The 12,500-nt window shown below is 42.9% G+C and overlaps 2 protein-coding genes across 2 annotated transcripts in view; one reads left to right on the forward strand and one right to left on the reverse strand.

Moving 5' to 3' along the window:
• pgap6 (post-glycosylphosphatidylinositol attachment to proteins 6) overlaps positions 1-2,458 on the forward strand; it is an 18,423-nt gene extending 15,965 nt beyond the window's left edge. Inside the window, exons 11-15 of the mRNA XM_063207176.1 lie at positions 133-311; positions 674-820; positions 1,457-1,573; positions 1,810-1,882; positions 2,205-2,458. Coding sequence (XP_063063246.1) covers positions 133-311; positions 674-820; positions 1,457-1,573; positions 1,810-1,882; positions 2,205-2,425 — 737 coding nt within the window. The 3' untranslated portion in view covers positions 2,426-2,458. The remainder of the gene's footprint in view (positions 1-132; positions 312-673; positions 821-1,456; positions 1,574-1,809; positions 1,883-2,204) is intronic.
• Positions 2,459-11,611: 9,153 nt separating this feature from the next.
• rgs11 (regulator of G protein signaling 11) overlaps positions 11,612-12,500 on the reverse strand; it is a 22,044-nt gene continuing 21,155 nt past the window's right edge. The window contains exon 17 of the mRNA XM_063210941.1: positions 11,612-11,756. Within this exon, the coding sequence (XP_063067011.1) occupies positions 11,612-11,756 (145 nt within the window). The remainder of the gene's footprint in view (positions 11,757-12,500) is intronic.

The following is a 12,500-nucleotide window of genomic DNA, read 5'->3' on the forward strand; positions in this document are numbered from 1 at the left end:
GTGCACTGCATATGCATTGCATGTCTATCTGTCATTAGGGCTGCACAATTAATCGAAAATAATCGAAAATCATGATATCGATCTATCTATATTAACTCTCGTGTGTGTGTGTGTACGTGTGTCTCTCTCTAGGCTGGCGTGGCTGGGGCTGCACTGATGGTTCAGAGGCCATGTCCTTCTCTCTACAGCTGCAGTCCGTCCTCTTTCTGACTTTGAGTAACCTGCTATTCATTCCCCCCATCACACTGGCCCTCTACAGAGGGTTCCTACCCGAGGCGGCAGTCTACCTCTACAACATGTTCTTCTCAACGGTAAAGGAGACGTGTGTGTGTGTTGTGTGTGTTGTGTGAGTTGTGTGTGTGTGTGTGTGTGTGTGTGTATCTGTGGGCAAAGTTACGGAAGGGCTAAAAAAAGTAGCTTGTTACTGAGTAATAACGTGTGTGTGTGTGTGTGTGTGTGTGTGTGTGTGTGTGTGTGTGTGTGTGTGTGTGTGTGTGTGTGTGTGTGTGTGTGTGTGTGTGTGTGTGTGTGTGTGTGTGTGTGTGAATCTGTGGGCAAAGTTACTGAAGGGCTGAAAAAAATAGGTTGTTAGACCGATGTACTGTGTAATAACGTGTGTGTGTGTGTGTGTGTGTGTGTGTGTGTGTGTGTGTGTGTGTGTGTGTGTGTTTAGTTCTACCACGCATGTGACCAGCCTGGTGTGACGGTGCTGTGCATCATGGAATACAACACTCTGCAGTTCTGTGACTTCTTGGGATCCGCCACGTCAGTCTGGGTCACCGTTATCTGCATGGCACGACTACAGGACTTATTCAAATACGTAAGCACACACACACACACACACACACACACACACACACACACACACACACACACACACACACACACACACACACACACACACACACACACAGCAGAACATTAAAATCTCAAAAACTGAAAACCGAAAGGTTATATCCCGACAACACAATAGCCCTTTATGACATCACATGAACCACAATTGGAAATAGAACTCAGTTTTCCATGACAACACAACAGCATCATAAAGAGAGCTCAGTCCCTTTATGACATCACAATGGGACCATAGTTGGTAATAGAACTCAGTTTTCCACGACAACACAATGGCATCATAATGGATACATAAGAGAACTCAGTCCCTTTCTTTGGCATACTACTATATTGGAGATATAATAGAACTCATTCCCTTTATGACATCGCAATCAAATAAGGGGTAATAGAACTCACTCCTTTTATGTAACAATGGCTCCATAATAGAATTAAGTCAGTTTATGACATCACAGTGCCTCATAATGTATTCATAACATCATAATGGACATCATAATAGAAATCACTCCATATAGTGATAACTTAGAACACAGTCCTTTTATGACATTACAGTGGCGTCATTATGGACATAGAACTCATCAGGGCTAACGGTGCGTGTGATTGGCTGCAGGTCTTCTTCATCCTGGGCGTCCTGCTGATTGCCATGGCAATGTCTCTGGATCGTCATGGCCTCTGGAACTTCCTGGGTCCCCTGCTCTTCGCACTCATTACCATGGTAGCAGCCTGGGTAAGAAACACTCTACTGGGTGTACTGTATGTGTGCGTGCGCGTGCATGCGTGTTGGTGGGGGGTGGAGGGTATGTTAAGTGATGTTAGTGCTACCCTCCTATGTGGAAGTGGTCTTCTGTAATAGTAATTGTGTGTGTGTGTGTGTGTGTGTGTGTGTGTGTGTGTGTGTGTGTGTGTGTGTGTGTGTGTGTGTGTGTGTGTGTGTGTGTGTGTGTGTGTGTGTGTGTGTTTTAGGTGTATCGTGGTGTGAAGCGACGTCAGTGCTACCCCCCTCTGTGGAAGCGATGGGTCTTCTACCTGCTGCCAGGTATCCTGTTGGCTCACACACACACACGCGACAAATACCATCACCATTTCTATTGATTGATTGATTGATTGATTGATTGATTGATTGATTGATTGATTGTCATACCATACCATCTGTCATACCATCCTCCTGCTTCAGGCCAAGATAAATACCAAGAAAAGTGCTACATAAAAAGTACCAAGAAAAGTGCTACATAAAACTGATTTATTATTGTTGTTGTTGTTATATACAATTATATTACTGTTGTTGTTGGTTTTTATTTTTATTTTTTATTCATTTATATTTTTCAGTCTTGCTAATGTGTGTGTGAAACCATTTCCAGGTATCCTGTTGGCGCTGATTGGAGTGTGTGTGTACGTGTTTGCTGAGACGGACGCCAACTACCTGTACACACACTCGCTGTGGCATGTGCTGATAGCCACCAGTATCCTCTTCCTCTTACCGCCCCGGCACAAACACACACAGCCCTGGGGATGGACACACTCACTCTGTGGATACAAGATCTGCAAGAACCAGAAGGAGGATTTATACTCTGTATCATAGCACGCACACACACACACACACACACATGCAGACACACACGCACACACATGCAGACACACACACGCACGCACACACGCACGCACACACACGCACGCACGCACACACACGCACACACACACACACTCACACTCACACACACACACACACACATACACACGCACACACACAATATTAATGTGCAATATTTTCCCTTCTCCTCCCAAAATAATTTTGCCCTGAAGTGCCACAGATTGTACCCAAACACACGCACACGCACACACACACACACACACACACACACACACACACACACACACACACACACACACACACACACACACACCTTTGTATTACTACGGGTAGCTATTTATATACACCGCATTCCACATTATTACGCAAATGACATTTTTTTCCTGTTTCCCTAAATAATCAATACAAATGACAGTCGTCATAATTTTCAAGTCATCAGCCATTAGAGTACAATTAAAGCGTTTTTGAATGAACCTACCAATGATAATGGTATTTTTTAAAATATTAAAAAACTTAAAATGCCCAAAATGCTCTGTTCCAAATTATTACGCAAAACAGTTTTGTAGTGTTGTTTTCCAAATTTCTTTCTTTTTTTTCCCATTTACATCAAAACAGTTGGCATTTGGTACCATCTAAATTACATTTCAATGTTCAAAACTTGGTTATAAGCTGTAACTGGAATGCTGCATTTAACATTGAAGTCAATGGCAGGGCATTGCATGGGAATTGTGGAAGCCCAGATATCCTTGATGCTTTGCTCTCAGCTGTTTTTGTTTGTTTGGTCTGGTGACCCACACTTCACTCTTCAATATACCCGTAGATTTCCCTGCCACGTTTAGGTGCTTTGAAGGTGATGACGTTCTAACTCACCAGACATAACATCCCATTCGTTTTCAATGGGGTTTTATGTCTGGTGAGTTAGAATGTCGATACCACCAAAGCACCTACAGGTGGCATAGAAATCTACGGGTATATTGAAGAGTGAAGTGTGGGTCACCAGACCAAACAAGCAAAAACAGTTGAGAGCAAAGCATCAAGGATATCTGGGCTTCCATAACTCCCATACAATGCCCTGCCATTGACTTCAATGTTAAACGCAGCATTCCAGTTCGTAGGAAAAAGAGCTTATCACCAAGTATTGAACATTGAAATGTAATTTAGAAGGTACCACATTCCAACTGTTTTGATGTAAATTGGAAATTTGGATTACAACACTACAAAACTATTTTGCTTAATAATGTGGAACAGAGCATTTTAAGTTTTTTATTATTTAAAAAAAATACAGATGTCATTGGAAGGTTCATTCAAAAACTTTTTAATTGTACTCTAATGACTGATGACTTGAAAATTATGATGACTGTCATTTGTATTGATTATTTGGGGAAACCGCAAAAAATGTCATTTGCGTAATAATGTGGAATGCGGTGTATTGGTAGAGGATCTGTTTCTCTGGAGCAGTTTATTTGGATTATCTGGTGATTTTCATTCACCTACTGTAAACAGTTAATATACAGTAATCTCAGCACATTCACCTACTGTAAAGGGTTAATATACAGTAATCTCAGCACATTCATGTGGCTGTTTATATGAATCATCTTCATACCAGGGCTGGGTTGGGACCATAAATCGTACCAGGCGTTTTGGGCACAGACCAGCCCCTCATTCCCATCCCCATACTACATGCCCTGTATGCCAGATGGCCAGTCCAGACCTGTGTCATGCTACTACACCCTCTTCTTATAGGCACACCACAGCCCACAGCATTAGCTAGCTTGATGTTCTACGTCAACGATTTTATGTGTTGCAATGCCATTACTTATTACACATTGGTCATGTGGCAGGCTTTCAGAAGTCGTTTCAAACTGCAGCTCAGTTTGACACCCCACCAGAGAATGGAAAGCACCGTGGCTAAATCCACTACGTCTACTCACTGCCACATTGGCACTAAACCACTGTTAGCATAGTGTTCTGAACCTCCGCTAGCATAGCGTGCCACTGCTACATTGTCTGCCGCACAGATTTGCTGTGGCCTGATATTTACAACACTTCTAATAATTGATGCCAATGCCCTTTTTGTACAAGATGAATGCAAATTCGAATCATTTGAATTATTTTATTGTATTTTTTTTATTGCAAATCCAAATTGATTTTCTTTTTTCATTATTCGTGAATTATTGACTGGAGGCTTGCAAACCAAATGATTTACATTATTGTTTTTTCTTTTACAAAGTATTGTGTTATTGACTGGAGGCTTGTGCTTTGGCAGCTGTGTGCTTGCCCACATTTAACATGAATGGAGGAGGCCTTCTGATCACGCGCACACGCACACGCACGCACACACACAGATACACACACACACACACACACACACACACACACACACACACACACACACACACACACACACACACACACACACACACACACACACACATTCTCTCTCTCTCTCTCTCTCTCTCTCTCTCTCTCTCTCTCTCTCTCTCTCTCTCTCTCTCTCTCTCTCTCTCTCTCTCTCTCTCTCTCTCACGCACACATAGTATACACGCCTGCACATGCTCATACACCCACACAAGAACACATACATGCACAGACACACACACACACACACAACATGACACACACACACACACATACACACAAACGCTAATTTGCACCTGATTAATATTCAAATCAAAATACATACATTTGTCCTCAATAGGCTGTAAAGACGCCTATCCTTTTGCTTTTGTTCTTTTCTTTTTTTGTGTGTTTTTGTTTGTTTGTTCTGTTCAGGTTTTTTTGGTCACTTTATGGTTCTCGGGACCAAAATCAATATGGATCTCTTTTTGTAAAGGACTGCACTAAACTACACACACTTTTAAGGGCACTACCGTACACACACACACACACACACACACACACACACACACACACACACACACACACACACACACACACACACACACACATTCACACACACACACACACACACGTGAGGGCACTACAGCATCATGAATAGCACTATATAAACCCTATGTATTATTATTATTATTATTATTATTATTATTATTGTTATTATTATTATTATTGTCATTATCATTATTAACACCCTCATCTCGCCCCTGTGTCGCCCTTGCCTCCCTCCGCAGAAAGAAAACTAAAACTGTCCCGCTATCAGTTGGCACAGATCGGAATTTTTGGGGCCTTTCCCCCCGTGCGAAATCCTGATTGTAAATAAGAGAATGGCCTTTGAATTGTGTTTCTACAAGATATTGAGTAAAAGCATCAGTCATCGAAGACATGGAGCCTTGCCTCACAAGGCTGGAGTTAGTAGATATTGAATGGGGAGTCTGGGAAGAAGATTGGCAGTAGGATTGCACAGGTCCCTGGGCTAGTCACCAATGAGGGCCCCCCTCAATTGATGATGGTAGTGTGCAATAGGATTTAGGGTTTTAGGCCAGATGTGAGTCTTTGTTGTTGGGGCTATGGGGGATAGTCCTCTAAGGAAAATGTGAAAATACATTTGTTAAAGGTGTTATATTAACACTGTGAGGATGGATAAAGAGGCTTGGGCTTCAGGGCCCCCTTGACTCTTGGGCCCCTGTGCCTCAGCCCAGTAGGCCTGTGCTGTAATCTGCCCTTGCTTTGCAGCCCTGGCATTAGGTGGGGTAGTGTTGGATTAATCCCAGTGCTCTTATCCCAGACCAAGAGAGTATGGTGTAATGAGAGTTTTAGCCAGCAGAGGGCCAGATCTTGAGAGCTGCTGCTCATGATGGTGATTGTCTTATACTGTACTGTACTGTTTCCCAATCCCTTTTTGTTGTCTCACGTACCCCCTACGCCTTTTCATTGTGCCACGAGTACCCCCTCACTCATGCTCTATATTGCTCTCTCTATCCCAATGTGACTATGTGAAATTGCATTACCCCCTGCAGTGTGCTCACGTACACCTAGTGCAGGGATGTCAAACCCTGGCCAGGCGCCCCCGCAGAGGCATTTCATTTGACTTGTGAGATCATTTCAAATGTGTATAACAGCTGGCCCACAGACGCCATTAATGTTCAGAAAATTGCAAACATTTGTGCATCACAAGAATTATGAGTGTGTCCAGACAGTAAAACAGCACATACTAGCACATAGAAGTAGGCCCTGTAAATATATACACATTATTTGCCTAACTTTAAGCATTAAACGTGTCCACTGTATGCACAATTTCAGTGCATTTTAAAAACAAGTATTGAATTTGGTCCAGGACTTCATTCCAGATTTTGGCCCGCAGAGAGCTTGAGTTTGACACCCCTGCCCTAGTGGAACACCTATGCCTCGTTTGGAAACACTGCTGTTCTGTGACTGCTGTACTGTCCTCTACCACCAGGGGGTGACGTTTGGCTAGAAACACATACGGCACATGCTGAGCTGAGTGGGAATTGCAATGTGCTTCCAGTTGTATGTAATGAACAAACACTTTGTCATTTATTTTTTGTTTTCTTTTACTATTTTCCTCTTGCAATGAATTTAAATGTTGTCTTTTTTCGAGTTGTCAATTTGATTTGTCAGATAATTGTACATTGAAACAACCTTGTCAAATTGTGTGTGAGTGTAATTATGAGAGAGAGCAAGAACGAGAGCAAGGGGGAGGGAATGAATTGAATCCAGACATGTATGAATGTATGAATATTATGGTGTATGAATACTATGGTGTAACATGTTTGTTGTATAAATCGGTGAATGGGAAGCACTTGTAACTTTATCTGCATAGTTAGAAGTGGACATCACTCACTCGCTTCAATACACCACACACACACACACACACACACACACACACACACACACACACACACACACACACACACACACACACACACACTATATTACCATTACATTACACTTAGCTGACGCTTTCATCCAAAGCGACTTACAATTGTTTACAGGGTATTGGTTACAGTCCTTATAGCAGTACACACACACACACACACACACACACACACACACACACTTCTTATCTTGTGTGTCTGTTCTGTCTCCCAGTTCAGCTAAGCTAATACATATATAGCCTACTGTATCTCTATGCTACAGGCAATGCAATGTCTGGAACTAGCCTGCCTTGTCTTGGGTGGCTGACAGTGAATGTGTTCCCGCTCATAATGGCCCATAGGAACATATATATACTGTATAAAACGTACAATATAATTCATATGGACTGTGCAACTCTTACAAATAGGTTTTTTTTTCATTTGATTTGTCCTGCATTTATCAAGGATTGTCCCATTGAGGTGAAGTGTCTCTTCTGCCAGGGAGCCCTCTTCAAAATGGCAGCACACACACATAGTTCCAGATGCAGACACATCAACACGTTTCCCGTAGGCGGATTCATAGCCTGGCGACGCCATCCTACGTACTGTAGCTGCTAAGTAATCCTTGTTGTTTTGTCGCTGTAGTAAACGGAAATGAGAGATCCAAAACATTTGATTTTGTTTAGCCGTGCACAGTCAGTGCTGCAGTCTGATTGGCTAGCAGTGTTTTCAAGCCGAAACGCGGCATAGCTCATTTGCATGACTTGAGCTCTTTCAGTCACCACTCACTTTTGTCCATTCAAAGTCGGTTCCTTCATATGATTTTACAGAATTAGTTACTTCTGGTGTGAACGCGTGGTAATGCTTTCCACTGTACTGTATACACATACTGTTTGTGTCCTACTGCATACACTGCTGGTTTTTATTATTGAGCTTAATGAATGTTTTCGGTCTAAAAGGGTATTTGGTGGCTATGTGTACAGTGAAACGAATGTATATGTAGCTTTGTCTACAGTCCTATAGGTGACTAGTGGCTTTGGGTGGCTATGTGACAGTAATGAGACTATATACACTCCTACACGTAGCTGGTTACTTTGGTTGGCACTGTCACATTAACGAGACTACATTACATTACACTCAGCTGACACTTTCATCCAAAGCAGATGCACGTAACAGATATTTGACAGGGTATTGGTTACAGTCCCCGGAGCATTGTGTGGGGCTAGGTGCCTTGCTCAAGGTCACTTCAGCCATGGGTAAAGGTGTAGAGAGTGGTAAGGGTGGGATTCGAACCTGCGACCCTCTGATCTTAAGATCGCCTCCTTAACCACTAGGCCGCGGCTGCTCCAATTATATCCTCCTGTAGGTTGCTTTGGGTGTCATGAAGAAGAGACTGTACAAGTTCCTATTTGCTTTCCATGGTTATGTCGCAGTAATATGTAAAGTCGTAGGACACAGGTATGCGGTACAGATAATGTGTTCACATCAATAGGTAGTTAGGAAAGCTGTTCCATGGCTCTGACTATGGTGCAGTCCAACGCATTAAACACACACGCTCACACACACACACAAACACACACAGGTGACGTCTGTCTAGAGTGGACCAAAGTCTAGCATGTCACCAGATCCAACTGTATACAACTCTACCTGTCTGTCTGTCTACCTGTCTGTCCGTCCGTATATCTTTGTCTCATTTGATCTCTGTCTGTGTGTCTTTCTTTATTCTGCCTGTGTCGCCATGTCTGCCTGAAGCAGTTTTGGATCAGGCCGTCTCCCTGTCTGTCTGTCCGTCCGTCTGACTTTCTGTCTCTCTCTCTCTCTCTCTCTCTCTCTCTCTCTCTCTCTCTCTCTGTCTGCCAGTCTATCCTTCCGCCTATCTGTCTTTTTGGCTATTTCTGGTCTTGTCTGTTTGTCTGATTGATAATAAGGAAAGGTTATATTTTATTTTGTCTGTTTGTTTGGTTGATGATAATGAAAGGTTATATTTTATTGTGATTTTGATTATGAATAAATGCTGTAATTATTTTGATGATTTAATACATTAAAATCTGTATGCCAACTTTGATTTGTGTCGGTCATTGATGATGACTAATTACACACACACACACACACACACACACACACACACACACACACACACACACACACACACACACACACACACACACACACACACACACACACACACACACACACACACACACTGTGGTTGCACACATTTGTAGTTTGACTACACTCACATACAGACACACATTAACATGAGACAAATACCTTTGATAAAGGTGACACCCAGGCAGATTGCTTGTGTATGAATCTCTTTTTTATTGAAGGTTCCCCATTAGTAAGAGAAAAGTATTACAGAGTTACTACAAAACTATAGTCTCTGAAAATAGGTAAGCAAGGGGTAACAGTCGTGGACTATATCCTACAATCTAAAGTCTGTCTGTGTGGACGAGAAGAGGTAAGCAAGGGGTAACAGTCGTGGAGCAAAGCTATACGTCTGAAGGGCAAGAGGTAAGTCACAAACTGGACCAATTGCATAACAGTTATGGTGATGATACACAGGACTACTTTTTGAGCAATGTTGCTGGGCAACAACAACATAATTGGCTCCTGATTGTCTGATTAAATGATTGTGATAAACTGTCCAAATAAAATCTTACAGTGGCGTTGCCCAACTATGGGGCCTCTCGTCTCGGGCTCCTCTCACCACCCAAAAGCATTGCTCGAATAGTTGCATAGTGCAGTGTTTCTCAACAGGGGTGCCGGGGCACCCTCAGGGGTGCTGCGGAAACATGGCTGATAAATAAATTATGTAATATAACACATATTTGTCTAAATTGATAAGTTAATGTTAGTCAGTGGAATATTTCATTTGCCATTTACGCACAATAAAGTAAATATAGGTCGCCCCAGTCAGCTGCAACTTCGAACAGGTCGTGTGTCTCCAAATGTGTTACTTTTCTAAGCATGTGTGGTATCGGATGTGGTGCCATGTTAGGGCTTGATGGTTTGGGGTGCCTTGAAATTTTTCATGAATTGAAAGGGTGCCTCGCCTAAAAAAAGGTTGAGAAACACTGGCATAGTGTATCATCACATTTAACATTGTAGTAAGGGACAGAATTATGCATAACAGTTAAAGTTGTAAGAAGTACTGTAGAGCAAGGTATAGGTTTGTACAAAATGGTTAACGGTTTAGGAGTTACTGTATAACAAGGTATAGAGTTGTGCAAAACAGTTAACATTGTAAGAAGTACTGTATAGTATGGTACATATGTCAAATCTTTAAGTTTCTTTTGTTTCAGATATGTAAAAGTGTTTATCTTTCCCCTCACATGTTTGGACGGTGAAACATCAGAGGATTTTCATCAGAGGGTCACAGCAGCTGATGTTGTGGTGTGTTGTGTGAAAAGAAACGCGATATAACTTTTAAGATGAACGTCATACATCTATAGTAAGGTATAGATTTGTGCAAGACAGTTAAGGTTGTAGGGAAGCACTGTATAGTAAGGTGTAGATATGTGTAAAACAGTTATCGTTGTAAAGTTGGAGGAAAGAAGACGGTTACAGTTGTGGAGTCAAAGAATATCATTCAAAAGCATGTCATATCATACTACCGAAACAGCAGGTCTAAAGAAGAGGTCCGTGTAGAACAGGGGTGGGGAAACCTTTTTCATTTGAGGAACAACTTTCAATTTGATTAAGTCCTCCAAGGGGCGCACTGTGAACACAAACCAAGATTTCCCCCCAGCACTTAGGTGGGGTTGCAGGTATGACATCACGTTGGGGGAACTCCCCCAGGATTCTAAGGTTCTACATAGACTCCTATGAGCCTGCGGAACCCCCAACGTGATGTCATAATAGTACATATTCTTAAAATGGTTAACCTGCAACCCCACCTATATTGAAGGCGGCCACCTTTACAACAGAGCCCACCTTCACTAGCTCCCCTGAAAATACAACGCAATTACATTGCAAATGTCATTTCTAACATTTCTTGACAAAAAAACCCGTCAAGTTTCATATGAAACTGCATAACATTACTAAGACAGATAAGACGGCCTCAAGGGCCATAAACGGGCCTCAAGACATAGGTTCCTCACCCCTGGTATAGAGCATGTGATATCATACTACCGAAACAGCAGGTCTGTGTACTGCATGTCATATCATACTAGGTAAGGAAGAGGTCTGTGTACTACAAATGACACTATAGGGTAGGCCAGGTCACACACCACCCATTTAGAGGGAATCTAGGGCTTAGTGTGTGTGTGTCTGTCAGGATTGTGACTGCTCCTGCTACTGCTGTGTGTGTGTGTGTGTGTGTGTGTGTGTGTGTGTGTGTGTGTGTGTGTGTGTGTGTGTGTGTGTGTGTGTGTGTGTGTGTGTGTGTGTGTGTGTGTGTGTGTTAGGCCTGTGACTGTTGTGGTGCTTTCCCGTCCTCTGCTCCTGCTGCTCCTGCTGCTGCTGCGTCTGCAGTGGGCGGGGCTGATGATGTGATCATGGCAGGGGAGGGGCTGGAGTGGCGCTGACGACGCATGAAGGGAAACACACTGCAGATAGCACACACACACACACACACACACACACACACACACACACACACACACACACACACACACACACACACACAAGGTTGGACAAGGTTTAAAGTACGAACACACACACGCACACACAGAGTTCCAAGATCGCCAGCAAAGTGGACAAAGTTTACAAATGCGCTTTTCTCACACACACACACACACACACACACACACACACACACACACACACACACACACACACACACACACACACACACACACACACACACACACACACACACACACACACGGAGTAGAAGACCCGTTTGATTAGCCATCAGGCCAAAATAATCAGCAGTCCACCAGGAAAATGTATGTCTAATGGCCAACCCAGCCCTGCATGGAGTAGAAGGCCCGTTTGAGTAGCCACTACTGTAGGTATAGCGGAAAACAGGCAGTTTCGCTGGGCGAGCCACACGTACCGACTGGATCTATGGCCTGGCTAGTTCCACTGTAGTGATATCAGCCCTCATAGCACTACACCTGTCCTCTCAGTCAGATTTAAATATTAGTTTTGGCTGTTGTGGCCAAAATAGCTCGTTTATAGAGGATTAAAAATGTCTTCATTGTCTCTCTCAATACCTGGTGGACTGGTCTTGTCTGGAAATGCCCGACCCAACAATTCATTTCTCTGTGAACAGTGGTGGCTCATACTTGAAGCTATAGACATTAAGTGTGATAATGTTTGAAAACATCTACAGCTTTCTCTATTTA

This window comes from Engraulis encrasicolus, chromosome 1 (assembly GCF_034702125.1).
Source record: "Engraulis encrasicolus isolate BLACKSEA-1 chromosome 1, IST_EnEncr_1.0, whole genome shotgun sequence".
NCBI lineage: Eukaryota > Metazoa > Chordata > Actinopteri > Clupeiformes > Engraulidae > Engraulis > Engraulis encrasicolus.